General features: G+C 45.5%; 1 protein-coding gene across 5 annotated transcripts in view; it reads right to left on the bottom strand.

Annotated features, from left to right (window-relative positions):
* letm1 (leucine zipper-EF-hand containing transmembrane protein 1) overlaps positions 1-16,896 on the bottom strand; it is a 33,464-nt gene that overhangs the window by 11,392 nt on the left and 5,176 nt on the right. For all 5 annotated transcript variants that reach the window (XM_015344386.2, XM_015344387.2, XM_015344385.2 and 2 more), the window contains exons 2-8: positions 14,399-14,456; positions 13,236-13,686; positions 3,544-3,687; positions 2,161-2,298; positions 880-1,083; positions 641-760; positions 208-339 (exon numbers count right to left, since the gene is read on the bottom strand). In XM_015344386.2, coding sequence (XP_015199872.2) covers positions 208-339; positions 641-760; positions 880-1,083; positions 2,161-2,298; positions 3,544-3,687; positions 13,236-13,686; positions 14,399-14,456 — 1,247 coding nt within the window. The remainder of the gene's footprint in view (positions 1-207; positions 340-640; positions 761-879; positions 1,084-2,160; positions 2,299-3,543; positions 3,688-13,235; positions 13,687-14,398; positions 14,457-16,896) is intronic.

Here is a 16,896-nt window from a genome sequence, read left to right on the forward strand (position 1 = left end):
TGTGAGAGGGGAACGAGCTACCTAGTCATGTTGTTGAAGTTGATACCCTGGCCTCCGTCAAGAAACAACCAGATGAGAAGCTCTGATCAATTCGCCACTATCACTATCACTATCTGTCTACCGCTGGCGCATACCTGATAACACCCACCACCGACAAACTCAGACAAAGCTCGGCCTTCCGCACGGCTCTGCGCTCAGGACACATACCACAATCTCGGGCAGGGCCTGCAGGGTGGTCTTGAGCTGATCCGCGGGCGACAGCGTGTCCGGCAGGTACATGGCCCTGGTCAGCAGGAGCAGGGAGGTAGGGATCTGCTGGTTCAGGTGCAGCTCCAGCCACTGCCAAGAGCAGAGATTCCCATCAGCATCCTCCGCAGAAAACTCAGGTCCGCCCCCCTGGCTTCACACTCCCACTTACCTGCAGGACAGGTGCTTTTCATTTTCCAGCCATTCCCTTTCAAACACTTACATTCCCCAGTCTGGACTTGAGGAGGGGTACGTGACATAATGCAGGATGGAAAAATCCCTGTGATAAACGCATGAGGACGTCCGGGCAGCCTAACACTGCGGCCCCCTCTGGAGCCTGCAGGAGCGCTGCAAGGTGGGAGAGCCGCGGCGTTCCGACCGGGAGAAGTCCCACCTGCTTGAGCTGCTCCTGGAGCCGCTCCTCCGTCACGCCCAGCGCCCTCATCCCCCGGGAGCGACAGGCCGACTGCAGCTCGGTCACGCTCAGGCTGTCGACCCCCTCCTCTGCGATCAGCTGCAAAGACGAGCACAGGGCGCCGTCAGCCTGGGCCGCGGGCGACTGATCTCCGAGATCTACAGCCCATCAGGCACAGAGGGCGCCAGCGAGAGCCCCGGGGGGGCAGCAGGACTGGCCTTGTCGTCGGCGCGGATGGATCGGAGCTTCATGATGATCTGGAAGCGCAGGAAGTTGTTGGTGCCGATGGACTGCAGCTCCAGCAGCTTGCACAGCGCCACCAGCTGGGGCCGCGTCAGATTGTCCAGGGTCAGCTCGTCCTCAAACAGCTTGGAGAAGCGAATGATCTCCTCGTTGCTGGGCCTCTCCCCAGAGTTTCTGATCTGGGGCAAAAACAAAAAAACAGGAACAGAACCTTCAGTCAGATCTTCTCATTCCAAAATATCAAAACACTGCGGGGGTGGGGGGTGGTAAGGACTTGTTTCACACACGTGGCATTTCCTTTCTCAAGAGGATGGAACAGGCTACCCAGCCACGTCACCCTGGCATCCTTCACAAAACAGCCAGATGACATCCTTGGATAAATGAAGTACATCAGCCAAATGGCCTCTTCTTGTTTGTAACCTTAATCCTGTTCTTATATGCATGGGGCACTCAACTAATTTCCTCATTGAACCCTGAAACCTGAGAGTAGCAGTCTATTGCTAAATTTAGCTTCATATAATTATGCTGCATGACATTTGCTGTTCACAGCTATACATGAGCTACATTTACAGAGAGGTTTGCCGCCCAGTTTGTCTTTTAAATAAAATAGAAAGTTATTTTCTTAAGCCTTAAAAATCTTATATGGTTCCCCTGTTTTTAAGTCTTTGTGTATGTCTGTCTAGACAGTATGAAGTATTACCTATTAAAAGGGGGTCTGGTGGAAGCCGGATGTGAGGCAGCTGAATTCAGACCACCAACTGCTCACGCTGAAAACAACCTCAGCTTTCGTGACAGCAGACTAAAATTCCTGTAAAGCTGCAATTCTCAGCGAGACCACAAGAGGGCACCTGCGGTCTCTTCTAGAGCGAATCTTCATAATGGCAAACGTGCGTTTAGATATAATACCAAAAGATGTTTTTTTTCCTAACTCTCTGACTCTTGACTTGAATTCCAAGCAGGGGCAGGTAAGAAAGGGAGATTTACAAAAGAACTGTCAGCTTTGCAGTTTACTGAGCAGTAGGGCTGAAACTAGCACAGGGTTCCATTTTGCACCGAGAGGTACGTAATGAGTCAAATGTCTCTGGAGCTGGAGTTTTCATCATTTATTAATACTCATAAACGAAATGAGTGAAGATTACTGTGCATTTAGTGTAGTAGATGAGTACTGAACTTTTAGACACACTGGTTACCATTTCTACCCTTTTATGCTGAAACGGAATATAAACGTTCTGAAAAGGGGGCCGTGGTTGCTGTACCTTCTGGAAGAAGGTGGAGAACTCCGCGGTGACGTTTCCTTTGGAGGCCTTGTTCCGCAAGGCGATCTCCTCGATGGTGTCCTGAAGAAACTTGGCCATCTCCAGCTTCAGTCTCAGCTCCTTCTTTAATCTTTCCTCCTGAGACAGGGCAGCAGGTAAAAATCGTTACACAGTCCCTCAGTCACTTACCTGAAGAGCTCCTCTGCCAGGCACACTGTGACTGAAACGTTTTCTTGAACGTCTGAAAATAAAACGATACTGCCCAATTCTTTTTCACATACCATGTTACTCATGCACTCTCATTTACTGGTGCTACCTTTTCAACAACTGAAGAACATTTGCCCTTGTAACAACACCCCCCCACACACACACACTGTCTTGCTTTAAAATCAAATTGGAAAGTCAAGCATGTGGCTGGAAAACCACGTATTAGAGACACTTTTACGAAAAATGTTTGCCGTCTGCTTGACATCCTCTTAAAGCTATTCCTTCGGTCCAGACCATTCCAGTATATAGCCACTGATGAGATCGTGAGAGTCCTTAGGTTTGAGAAAGTCGTATTGCAATTTCTTCATCGACACAGGATTTTTTTTCCCCATCTTTGATGAAAGATGTACACTGCTCACGTTATCTTTTTAAGAAACTCATTTATTTTCGAACATCTTCCACAACTTTAGCTTTGAAACGTACATATATGGTGTCTTCTAAAAGTATTGGGACAACAAAGTCGCATAAGAAATGGAACAAATTTGCAACAAATGCAGTCAATGGTGGGAAACAGCGAGCCAATGAAACAGGATTGTGAGGCTTACTGTGAGGGGCGGCACAGTGGCGGTGCAGCACGTGAGGTGGCCACACACCTCTGGGGTTGGCATCATTCAACTCTGGTATAATTCAACCTTTTGTGTGGGATCTGCATGTTCTCCCCTTAAAGGCACGTACGTCCAGGTTCAGCTGTCAGATTACAGAGGAGCTGTCTGTATCTGTGTCTCACGGTGAGCAAGCTGGGGTATGCGAAAAGACAAATTCCTAATGCAAGAAATCGAATATGGCTAATAAAGTGATCTTATCGTATCTTACTGACCTCCACCCCTACCACTGGCTCATCCTGATGTGTTTTTTTTCCTAAAACGTACGTTATTTAACTTGATGTTGTTCCTGCTGCTGTTCTGTGTTTATGTTTTTGGTGTTTCCTTAATGTCTTTGTATTCTTTGTTTTGGAGCATACATGCAAATAAGCATTTCATTGCACTTGTGCACATGACAATGAACTGGCCTGGCCTGGCCTGGCCTGGCCGTCTGGCTTTTCACACACTGGACAAACACGTGGTATTTAGGCTGACTGGCTCATCACTGGGCCTGGACGGCGCCTTGCTCCCCTACCTTCTTAGACTGCGTCTCAAACGTTGAAGGCAGCATGTTGGGGAAGAGCTTGAGAGCGATGGGCAGCAGGAACTCCATGAAGGGGACGATGATGAAGACCAGGAAAGGAACGAGCCGGAAGACATCGGCGCAGGTCCTGAGGAACTGAGCGGGAGACAGGGGAGTGTCAGGGAGGTGCTCAGCAAGAGAACATCCTCACCGCGCCTCACACCGGCTGCAGCTCAGACCAGAAGGAAACCAGCAAAAGCACTTTGGCTCACGATCAACCCTGTGGATTTTAATCACTGAAGCTCAACTAGGTTTTGCATTTCGAAAGCTGAACTGCCTGGACAAATAAATCACTTTAAGCAGTGGTTCTCAAACTGTGGTACGCCAAATGACCCTGGAAATGTGTTGTGTGCACTGAAAAATTGGGAATTAAAAATTGAATGATTCAAAATTATGCTCATTTTTTCATCTGTAATTTACTTAATCGGTTTCAGAAAGCTTGAGACGGGTTTTCATATTTTCTATTTTAATCGAATTAGTTTGTATGTCAAATACGCAGCCTACGTACTTTGCTACGTGGATACAGCGCACGCTAATGCTTGAGTGCTCGTACTCCATTTGAGCTTTCAGAGACACAGCATAGCACCACATTCGCCAAGAGAACAAGTGATTGAAAATGAATCCCTCGCAAAAATCATGTATTATGTCAGGGCTGAAATAAACAGAGTTTAACAACAGGAAATTGATTCCAGTTGTCAGATCACGTATACGCATACCTTAGCTTTGTGCAACAACCTGAAACCTTCAGGTACAATAAATAATATTATTGCTAAACATATGCCATTCTAATCTGCAAGCGACCAGAATATAGAATACGAATTTTTGTATAAAAATGCATTAAGTCCTGTTCTACACCTGCATGCTTTGGAAGCACTGGCCTACCTGTATACAAAATATACAAAATGCGCCAAGCTCCGATAGATCACGCACACCCGTTGAGAACGGGGAGGACTATACGTCGGCCACCGACACCAGCTCTGCTGAACAGACAGCACTGCTAGTGTAAGCAAGCGACAGAAAACGGCTACAAGGCGGTACGATCCAAATTATTTACTTACACCGGGACGGAGGGAGAGCCGAGAGCCGAGAGCCAAGAGCGTGTCGTGTGCCGTGAGATTCTCAGCAACGAGAGCATGAAGCCAGCACATCTGAGGCGGCACTTTACCAAGCTCTTGAAGGATAAGTGTGCTGATTTTTTCAAAGGAAACAAAGTTCTGAAGCAGCGCAAGTCCACCATAAGGACCAGTGTCACTCCAGTGCTATTGTTATGATATGTGTGTGTGGGTGTGTGTGCGCGTTCACTCATGCTGGCCATTGAGATTTTGCAGGTGGTACTTGGATGCTTTGGTTCGATCAGGGGTGGTACTTGGTCCAAGTGGTTCGAGAACCACTGACTTAAAGCAAAGGAGCTCTTGAGCTCCTGTGTGTTTTATACGGGTAGAATCAAAAATAGTTCTTCACAGAGCCCTAAAGGCACATAATAAATATTCAAAACGCTCATTAGAAGTTGTTGTAAGTGAGAGCAATTCTGTCAAAGCTCTGTATTGCACTAAGCAAACCCAAAGCTGAAGGAAAATGATTAGGATCAAGCAGTACTGTACTTCTCAGTTTCTGGAAGGAAAGCTTGACTTTCACCATGAAGCAAATATTTTATCACTGCTTTCATTGCCAAACCAAGGTGCAGCAGTGGTTAGGGAATTGGAATTGCATTCAGAGGGATGTAGGATCAAATCTCAGTATAGTCATTCCCTGAGGCAAAGGGCTCTTCACTTCAGTAAAATGTCTTAACGGTGTAAATGAGTAAAAATGCTAAGTCACAAAGTGTCTATCAAATACATTAATATCACAAAATAGATAGTCATAAATAGATAGACATAGTAATAATGTCATAACAGGAAACCACATTCTTCTAAAATGCTAAAAATGACTAAAATAAAGAGCAAAAAGGGTTTTAAGGCTTGAAGAATAAACTCTTAAGCATGGCTTACTCTGGAGTTTTATTCCATTAGCAAGAGAGGAAAACCATTGCAGAATGCATTTTCATACCACAACAACCCTTTCGTGACTCATTTTCTTTTCATTTTCAAGCAGCAGTGGTTCAGTGTATTCAGCAACTGAAACTGACCGTGCAGAAGAGAAAAAGGTATATATTACATCTACAACTCCACTGAACTTTCCATTTTAACAGCAGCTCATTATTCTCCCCGCCAGGGGGCAGCATATGCTACCAGAAAAGACCGTCGACGTCTCAGAGGCAACAGAGTAACAGAACAATAGGTTTATTCCATGTCACCCGAAGAAGGCTCCACAGCCGAAATGTTGTGTTTTCTTTCTTCTCTTTTCAGAAGAGAACCACTGCAATATAGTAATATACATGGGCTTGAGGCAATGTTTGTGTTCCAAACAGCTCTTTTACAGAGCTACAAGCTGCTACGTTCAGCTTTTTTTTTTCATGTTTCATCAGGGGCACATATTAAAGACGGGCACTTTAAAAATCTAGTTTGTCAGTTTTAAAATGCATAAAAATCAGGCTTCTGCCTCTGTTCCCATGTGTGAGCATATGCACTTTATCTCTGCAGAGCTCTCTCAAAGGCTGCCTGTAACAGAGCAAGCGCACAACTGGGTCAGCCCAGCCCAGCAAGTGGACTCTCCCTGTGGTGAAAGAACGCTACAGAGCTCAGATAATAACAGGCACAGGAAGGGGAACTTGGGAGGACTGCAAGGCAGAGCCAGGCCTACTGGTTACAGCTCAAGCAGTCAGTTCAGTGAGCTGTAGGCCGGCTCAGGACTTCTGAAGGACAACACGCCATTGTGGACCACACAGAGATAAAAATTTCACACCAGGGCACACATTTTTAAATAACGAGCCTTTTAAAGCATTGATATATTCGCTTCAAACAAAAAAACAAGACAAGTGTGGAAAACGAATTGGTTCTGCTTTCTGTGAAAACCGCCAGTCGCACCAAGATTGTTTCCCTTCGCAGGCCTGAGTGAATGAAAGCTGCCCCTGTAGTTTTTAATTTTAAACATGTCGTCCCTCTATTACATCCACGAATACAAAAAAAAAAGAAGCTATAGGAAGAAAACAAGAAGTTTAAATGCTTCTTGCTTCCATGTTAAAAGAAAATGAAACAGGGCAACTGGATAAGATTGAAATGAACACCAAGCAGGGAAAAACAAAACTTTTACCTATAAAGCAAAATCAAATGGGGTGGTTTACATTCGCCAAAAAAATATCTTCCAGGACAGAAGTGTTTTTGAAGAGCAGCAGTACTTTGTGAATTCACCCAGAGTTCCTCCTCCGTGGCCAGGCGCCCCAGGAGAAAGGAAGGGTGAGGGGAGGTTAAAGGAGATAACCGCGGGGATCCCTGCGCAAATCCCACAGCCGCAGGTGGTCCCTGACGCATCCTGAAAGGACTCAACCCCCCACCCTGGCGGACTGAGAACTCCGGGCCCCGTGACTTTCATTCACTTGCATATTAGCACTGGAAACGCCAGCTAAGGTGAAGGATTTTAACTACAGAACCTGAAAAGAGCATTATCTCCAAGGCATTGAGATGTATATGCTCCCTCGCACTCCTGCTTAAAGGAAAAAATGCGCCGTTTGTGTTTATATTTGAACCAGAGTAAGTACAGGCCTAAGTCCTGTATAGGCCTTCAGCCTGCCTGCTGGAGAGGTCGTGCCCCTTTGAAGCGAATGAAGTATGCCTAAAGAGATTGAAATGCTCCTAATTATAATGACACCAACCATTAAACATTACTGTTTATGCTACCCGTATCATTCTGTTGTGAGCAGAATGAATCCTGAAGTTTACACATCCATTCAGTCTGCTTAAGTTGAAGAAAATGCTCCAATATTTACTAGGTAGTGCTTCACCTCGCAGCAGGACAGTGACCCAAAACAAAAACGGCAGGCAACCAGGGAGCTCACCAGGAGGACAAGGTTAAACATGTTGGACTGGTCATGTCGGTCACCCCTGGGACAGGCGGGAGCTCAAAATGACTACACTGAGTCTGGTGAGCTCACTGGGTCACAAACCTCATGTAGTGACTGACTAAAAGATGGATTACTTACTGACCAAGATACCCTAGAGGATATAGAACCAAATACTGACTCTTTCACCCTGAAATGTATTTAGAACTGAATCTAAACCAACAGTGCTGGTCACTTGAGATCACCGGGTTGAAATTTGGTTGGGTTGTTTTTGCCCCAATATGATCAAATGTATGGAATTAGCCCGAAGATTATACTGTACTTCTCACTGAATTAATCTCATGGACACAGTCAAATGGCTTTACTGTGGAGTAAAAATAACAGTTTTGACTTTCCTTCCCAGTATGTCTGTAGGACACTGTGTATAAATGTCTTGAGTCGCACTGAGGCTGTTCATAAAATCATCTCCAAAGCATCACAGTGTAAATCAGCTCAGACAAACAAGGAGTATTACTCACTTTTAAGACCAGCACTCCAGTGGCACATTGATCTCATTTTTTAAAACACAAATTTTTATTTTAACACATAAATAGGAAAAAATTCTCGTGTACAAAGATGAGCTGGAAGATACACATTTAAACAGTCTAAGTGAACTGCCCTGTTCATAAGCACATCAGCAAAACTCCACCTGGGCCTCCTAATAACCCCCATCTCTGAACTGGCTTCATCACCATGTTCTGCTCCCCACTGATAGCTGGTGTGTGGTGAGCGTTCTGTGAGTGCACTATGGCTGTTGTCGCATCATCCAGGTGGGAATGCACACTGGTGGTGGTTGAGGGGTCCACATTACCTGTAAAGTGCTTTGAGTGGAATGTCCAGAAAAGTGCTGTTTAAGTGTAATAACATTATTATTGCTGCTGCTGCAACTACTACTGCTACTGCTACTACAAGCAGAGCCATCATGGGGATGCTGCTGGGCTCTCTCAGGCAGACGTGGCGAGAGTCCTGGAGCTTCAGCATCAAGATGATAACCCACACCTAACCTGTACCCTAGTTTCAATTTCTGTGTTGAATCTCAGGCCACAGAGCTGGAAGTTGTTTATCCGCGAATGGCTTCCTACAATTTCCTTCCGCAATTTTCCTGTGTGTGAGAATAGTCAGAATGCTCAGACTGAACACTTTTCTGGGTGAAAGAAGGTAAATGTCAGTAAAGACTGCAAAGACAAACTAAAATATGTTGGTTGGAACAGTATTACACCCCTTGAGTCACTGACCCTATAATCTCTATTGTTAATGTGTTTTTTTTCAGATCAGTGTTTGCAGTATTGAAAATAAGAGCACTACTTTCAATAGTCCTGGTCTCCCCCTCACCTCCTGAATCGACTAATCACACCTCCCTGATGGTATCCATTTCAAATCTCGAGCCAGTATGTGCTGTGTACACACCCATCTGCTGGAACAAGCAAAACAGTGCACAGTGTCTGCATTGATACGAACAAACAGCTCTCTTTCTAAATCAGGCTTCAGGGCTACACTTTCACAGACCTGTAATATGACTCACCACATTTCTAATTCAGAAGCAACTGGTTATGCACAGCTCTATAAAAGGTGAACGATTTTCGAGAAATGAATCTACCTTTGCTTTGTTGAAACATGTAAACCACTTTGGCGGGGTACAGCGCAGCAATAATCGTGTGCTTAATGAGGAACAAGGCCAGTCCTGGCTGTGACAGGGAGTCCTCCTACTCCACACTGCTGAAGCAGCTTGCTGCAGAGCCAAGTTCAGGAGCATTAGCACACCTCAGCTGTCCGAGGATAGGCTATCGGCAAACGCGAGTGTAGACGTCCAGACAGCAGAGCCAGTTAGGGAACCTGCGTTAAGACAACACCACCTGCTGCAAGACATAAGACTGCTAAACCTCTGGTGTGGTGACCCCAGGTAAACAGGAGCCCCAGGGACGAAGACAAAAAGTGAATTAAAACACAACAGAGGTGTCAGGGTCATTTAAGTATCCTGATTTTTCCTTGCTGCAAAATCATAACTACACAAAAAGGGGTCACTGAATATTTGGTGCTGTGCAGGATACTACTTCAACTGCATTTACTTCAGGATTTATTAGAACTAACTTTGTGTGACGCGATTAGTGAAAAGATTTCCGAAGAGCACCCGAGAACTCCCAGACCCAGCTGATGGCAGCAGTGGCGCACCCTTCCTTTCTGCAGGCCCACTGACCTCCACAGCCTTAGAATGAGTGAGACAGCAAGAACACCTTCAGCCCTGCAGTCGAGCTTTCTCCCCTCATGGTACTGTCCTTACTTGGAAAGGAACAAGAAAAGGTTTATCCCACGCAGAAAAGAGGAGAAAAGTTTCACCCCCGAAGAAGGCTCCACAGCCGAAACGTTGTTTCATTTTTTCCCTTTTCAGCAAGGGAATAGACCTTTACTGGTTCCTTTGCAGCCTGTGCATGCTGACGCAGATACCTGCTTGAATTACTGTCCTTCTTTGTATTTGAATTCTAGTATCTTCTAATACATCTTCAGCGCGAGCCTGTGTGCGGCCCTGAATAGCCGTGCTGTAGCTGTAAACGCAGGGGAGTCCCTGGCAGGCCTGAGGAGTTCATTTCCTGGAAACGCGGCCTCAGGGACACAACCTCCCGAGGCTCCAGACGGCATCACCACCTTGACTTATTTTTGTAATAAGGACATGGTTAAATGGTTTCCTCCTTTGAAGGGAAAATCAAGCAAAAAAATCAAAAGAATGACAAGAAGAATTTGAGACCCGGAAGTGCGGTTGTCACTGTCCAAGAAGAAAAGCTGAGAACTGTGAACGGGGCAGCTGACGCTCGCCCTGACTGCACATTCCCAGACTCAGCCTGCAGGCACGGTGAGCGTCACGGGGACAGAGGTGTGCTTCATGCTAATAAATGACAAAAACACTCCACACAAGGAGTGTCACAGCAGCTAGAAATGAAAAGCTCACGAAGACCTCATCTTTTCAATGCCCTTGAATGAGCTCTTCAAAAAACGGGGAAGCAGATTTTTTCTCAGGACAACTATTCCCTGTTTCCATACGTATAGAAAGCTCCTGTTTTTCCCTGTCACCTTGTGGACGGAATTTGACACAAACCCAGGGTAACAGAAGACACACCACACTGTTATACTCCCAGTCCCCATCAGGGCAGAGGAACCAGACAGGCGGGACTCCTCCGACAGCCAGCCCTGCCTAACAGCCACAAGACCCAGGACTCCTTCCTGTCGGAACCGGGTGGCACAATACAAAAATATTCATCCCCACCCTTCCCAGAGGATATGAAGCCTCTGTATATTATCTGTTTTCTTACATAAATATTTGTTTTCTCACGCAAATAAATATACAGATTAACTAACTTTGTATTGATGTAAAAAAAATCATTTTCATTCCTGAAATGGAGGAATCAATGCACTTATGATTGATTGATACATCAGAACGTGTGGCGTTTCTAAAAGACATAGACTTTTCCTAATTATGTTTAACCCGCCATGTTGTCCAAAAAGCAACATGTTTAACCAGCCAGTTTTCTTCATATAACTGCCAAATGTTCATCTATGCCAATTAACATTCTGGAGGAAGAAACACACACTTCTGACTGCTCTATTACAGCATGGGCTTGACAGTTGTGTTAATCATTACTCCAGAACACCCTTCACTTAGAACTTGCGACAAAAATATAGGCTGAGGCAGATAGGATGGGCCTGCAAAATATCAAATTCTACATGTAAAACACAGTAGATTATTGATAGAGTATTGTAATTTTTTGTATTCTAATGCTAAGGATTTTGATATTCTGGCAAAATACAAATACAGAATTCTTGATATCCATTAATAAGGACTTGCCAAGCAAACACATTTTAAACGAATAACCTTAAAAAAAAGTTTGTTCACATAGTAGTTAAATGACCATGCTGACACAAGTACTCTAAAACTCTTTGATCTACATTTTTTATTGCCTAAATTACCTTAACAGGCCTTGATGCACTAGCCAGTCCTAATGATAGCCACTGGGGAATAATCATATTGGGTATGAACCTTTGCTCCCCAGCAGGTGATAAGAGATATTGAAGCTGGTAATCCTCTTTCTACTGCTGAGGTTCTCTCATCAGGCAGCGTGAGGGAGAAAGGAAACAGGCCCACACCCATGTGTTACTAACTCACGCTTCAGGAAGTAATGTGTGGTTCTCAAATGAGTAATGAAGCTCAGAACATGACTTGTATAAACGATCTATATAAAGATCTCAGTTCTTCCATCCTCCATGACCTTGATGGGAGTGTTGACAACAGGTGCAAATCTTTCAGTTAAAGGCCAAGAAGCTTTACTTAATACGTCACTTCTACACAAACAAAAGTCAAATTTCTAAACAGTTATAAAGGCTAATCAGATCTATTGAAAAGTGAAAGGCCAGGTTTCGTGCCACATTTCCAAAAAGATCATGGAGTTGTATCGCGCCTGTCTAAGCCATTTCAGAAGCAACCCTCTTAGACAGCTATGATTCACAATGATCAACCAACCCGCACAGTTTTCATCTTTAAATAAAACAGCGGTGTTACAGAAATAATGTAGTATGCCCATTCATGCAAGGGGGAAGATCTAGCCCCTCACAAATTTAATGGTACTGTATGTTGAACCTGGGTCATTTTCCTTCACAGCAACGGGTCCAGTCACATGTAACATCAACTCTGACTAAGCCAAACCATTCTGCTCATGAACACACGAACAGTTGCAAACAAGACCAAATGAACTAGACATGAACTAGAAATGAACTAATCCAAAGAGCTCATCCAGCCAGTTCTTGAAAGAAGCCGCAGAACTAGGGTATCGACTTCAACACACAGGCCTTTGGGTAAAGTAGTGCCCCCTGCTCTCCTGATTCTCCTGATTTTATATTGCCCTTCCAGCCCAGTCACTCATTTCCTTTAAAGGGGAACTGCAGTCCCAGTTTCTCAGACTGGTTATTAGATCTCAGTGCTAAAATAAATTCATTGATGGTATAGGAAAAAAAACGTACAAATTTCAAATTAAGCAAAATATCTTGAACTTTGGAAGGTCCTGTTAACCGCCATGTTGTCACAAACCCCTGTGTCACAAGAGCGAATCTCGATGTGATGCAGCCCGTCCTGCTCTCTAGTCACTGTGAAAGACTAGTGAAATGTGATCTATGAGTGACGAAGTACAGGTGGTGCAGCAGACATCTCACAGAGGAAATGTTCCGACGTGAGCCGCGTGCAGAGTTAACAAGTAAGTAGTATTTGTCAAAACTGTCGAAGTTAAGAGCAATACGTCTACTGGACTGAAAGAGGTGTATTCACAAGCCTGCTTCTTTACAATGTCACAGGATCGCATCACTTCACCAGAAGCTGAGCTGCCTTGTTCTGAATCACAGTATACAGCGCTGCACATACCTGAAAATTGAGTCTACTTTGTGATGCAAATTGGAGGTTTTACACATTACTGTGGGCCTTTTGTGTTTTACTTTGGTTTGAAAAGCAGTCGTCGACGCCCATTTTAACCAGGCCGATACTCTTTCCTTTTTTTGCTTCAGACAACTTCACTGTGGATATAGAAAGCAGGGCAACGAGGCACTACATTCCGATCCTCCCCGGGCGAAGGCAGCGTCTGGCCTCTGAAGCGCCTCGGCGTGACTCTGTAACGCGGGGAGGGCGCAGCAGACAAACCTGTCTCCGCTCCCGGCGCGACAGCACGTGCCCGTTGAGAATCCTCCACAGCATGCGGCCGGCGATGGTGGTGTCAATCCAGAGCAGGCGGAAGCCGTGGTAGTAGTGCTTGACCTCGTCCACCACCTTCTGTCCCAGGGACTTCCTGGCGGGCTCCGTGTCCACGCTGGGGCTGTACACCGGCCCGCCCTCCTCCAGCTTCTTGTTTTTGTCCTTCAGAGACTTCAGGGATTTCTCCACCTTGGAGTCGTCGCGCAGCCGCCCGCTGCAGTGCCACCACCGGACCGGGGCGTGCGGAGGCCCCGCCGGCGTCACAGCGCCGCCCAGGGGCCGGGAGGGGAAGGCGCCCAGCACCCCGCAGTACAGTCTCCGCGAGCGGGCCGGGTCCCCTGGGCACGAGGGTGGGCTGAGCAAGGCGGGAGCGACGCCGCTGCCCCGGAGTGCGACATTCCTGAGGGACACAGGCGCAGTCAGGGGAGAGCGGACGAATCAGAATCTCTTTTCCTGCAAGTCAGCTTTATCAAAGAGGAGTCAGGGCTCTCCAAAATACAGTAAATACAACCCCCTACCCCCACTATCAACTTTAAATTAGCTTCCCATATTGTAAAAACAGACACAGGACGGATGAGCGAAGAAATTCACAGATGATCAGCATTATGATCATCAGAAAGGTTATAAATGGGAAAAGCCCTTCACCACATCTAGCCTGTTTGGTAGTTAGTAGGTAATTGAGCCTGGGATCGCATACAGCCTTTTCCTGAAAAGCTTCAACAATATGGCTGGGCAGCCTGTCCAACACTCCCACAACTCTCGGTGTAAAGAAGTGCCTCCCCCCGCTTGAAGGCAATGTGCTCCCACAGACCGTTCTTCGGCAAAGCCAGGCTGTACTGCGACTCGCTGCACAAATAAGTGTTCAGATTATTAAAGGGAGTGTCCAGATAAAGACCTTTTCGGAAACAGTCTCGCAGTGATCGAACTGGAAGACCTAGCAGTGCCAAACCCTGGGGTCAGATGATGGGATTTAGGGATGATGTCAATGCATGTATCATATGCCATGAAAGAACTGGCTGACAACCCTCACATGGCCATATTAAATAATAACAGACTGACCAGTCCTGTTGTCATTTCTGAACCGTTATTATTTGTCAGTTTTAACACATTACCTTTGGCTTTTCAGTCTCAGAGCTGTGCAGCTGAAACACATCATTTCCTGTAGTTTCCCTGCAAACAGAGAGAGAAATAAGCTGCACTGTAATCAAGGGTACATTACGTTATAATGCTCACTACTTAATATAAAGAAGGTCAGATTATACAACACATATGGGCACAATACTTTAGCAAAGTTTAAAGCCTTTTTTTATTGTACTGTATTTCGTGTTTAAGGGGAAAACTGTTCTCTGGCGCCGAGTTCCAGTCTATTAATATGTAAACAACAGGCCCACGAAGCGAGGAAATTTCAAACATTAGACAAGAGCACATTCAGCTAATTACCTGAACACCTGTTTCTCTGACGTGAGGGGCAGGAGAAAAAAGGGCCCTGTTAAAGGGCTTGAGTGAGGAGCTGCAGAGACTCAGGTGAACTGTACGTCACACACCGAGCTTGGAGCACCTGTCTGGGCACATTATGTGAAAGTATACATTTTCCCTGCGCCAATAGCCTAGCAACTTGATTTTACAGACCCCGTGTAATGCATCAGAGCTCTGTGGTAAACTGTTAAACTGATAATTAACAATTTATTTATACATACTTGCTTTCTTTAGTCATTTTATTGAGAACATGTAGTTATACTACAGTGGGACAGGTGTTTTGAGAGGGTTCTCTTCCATCAACAGGCTTCAAACAAAAAAACTGAGAGTGTTTTTGTGATCATCACACAGGAGATATTTCTTCTGCAAGCACACTAGGAATATTTCACATACAAAAGCGTCTGGACTATATTAATACAGGAACAAGTAAGAGGTTTATTCCATGCTGAAAAAAAAGAAAACAACGTTTCGGCCATGGAGCCTTCTTCAGGTGTGTGCTCCATTGCAGTCTAAGGATGCTGACGCAGCTACCCACCTGAACTATATTAATACAGGCTTTGCAAGGAGAGATTAAATACAAATGATCAGCAAAAACAATATAACATTCCTAAACATGCCTCATCACTTCACCAGAGACAATGACACTGCATATTACTTTTTTGTAACTACTAACTACTATACTAAGCTGTACTGAAAGGCCCACAGCTTCATTTCCTAGACAGAGAGACTAAGACAGACCTTAACCTGAGGCTGCCCTGCTGTGGCAGTTATTTACAAGCAGGCATGACCTAATACATGGGCTCTTAAACTCACTATCTAGCCTTGTGGGGCAGGGCTCCCCTCACTCTGGGGGTGACACACAGGCCGGGGGAGAAACTCCAGCAGGACACGTGGACGTGACCCGCCAGCGCGGAGCTCTTCAACCAGTCCGGGCCCGAGCACGGTGTGGGAGCCCACCACCCAGCACATCACTCACACTGACGACCGTCTCCCCCCAATGTACAAATTCAGCACTTCATGATCTCCTCCTCGTCCACAACTGCAGCACAATCACGATCTACTAGTTACAGCATTTTGAAGGGAATAACAGCCTGCAGGAAACAGCGACTGCCACGTGCACTTCAGAGCCGTCTGTATTGCGACTACACTACGTGTCCACAACACTGCTTTAATACTAGAATTAAAAGTGCAATATACTGTGCAATACATGTATTTTTCATTTTTCTTTCAAAAATAAAAGCATTGCCTATTTCCTATTCAGTAAAAGGCATTGCAAAAAATCCTTTGACTCGCTTTGAATAGGAAGATATGAATTCCTATTAAACTTCTGTTTTTTTGCAACAAAACATTTGAACACACAATGAGTTTTCAATGATTAGTTGGTGGTCAAAATCTTCTCTTAATTAAACGACTGCTGGATTGTTTTGTTTTGTTTTAAGTATCGAGTTACAGGTCACTAGCAGGGATAATAGAATTGGTAAGCAAGGAATACCTTCAATTTCAGACATTGCTTTCAAGATGAACATACACTTTAAATACAGGTCCAATCCAGGTGTGGACTGCTTCAAGGCGCATCTGGCGTGACCCAGCTGTGGGAAACATCTTCAGCTCACGTTTTGATATTCAGCTTTCTTAGCTGAAAACGGCAGAATTACATTTCCAGCAATGAACTGAGAACACCGCTCTGTGGCCTGCAAGATGCAGATGGCCAGCTAGCTGTCTGCCACTACTGGCTCATCCTCACCAGGCTCTGCAGCGTTGCCATTCCGCGATTACAGAAGTGGCCACTGCGGTGAGCCAGAGTACTTGTCAAGTCCGAACCCCACTCTGCCAGGTTCACTATCCCAACCTAAGTTGATACTTCTCTGCTTAGATTCAGTGGGTACCAACTACCTGCAAATTCTTACCATGGATATTTTTCTCTAAGACACTTAATTACTTAACCTTCGCCGTTAGTTATGCAATACCCAAAATGTCGCCCTATGGGGTGGCAAAGTGGTTGGCATTACTGCCCCGCAGTGCTGAGGCCCTGGGTCCAATTCCCAGTGGGGTGCTGTCTGCGCGGAGTCTGTACATTCTCCCTGGGTTTCTTCCAGGTGCTCTGATCTCCTCCCGGAGTCCAGAGCCATGCTGG

Source organism: Lepisosteus oculatus, chromosome 1 (genome assembly GCF_040954835.1).
Source record: "Lepisosteus oculatus isolate fLepOcu1 chromosome 1, fLepOcu1.hap2, whole genome shotgun sequence".
Lineage (NCBI taxonomy): Eukaryota > Metazoa > Chordata > Actinopteri > Semionotiformes > Lepisosteidae > Lepisosteus > Lepisosteus oculatus.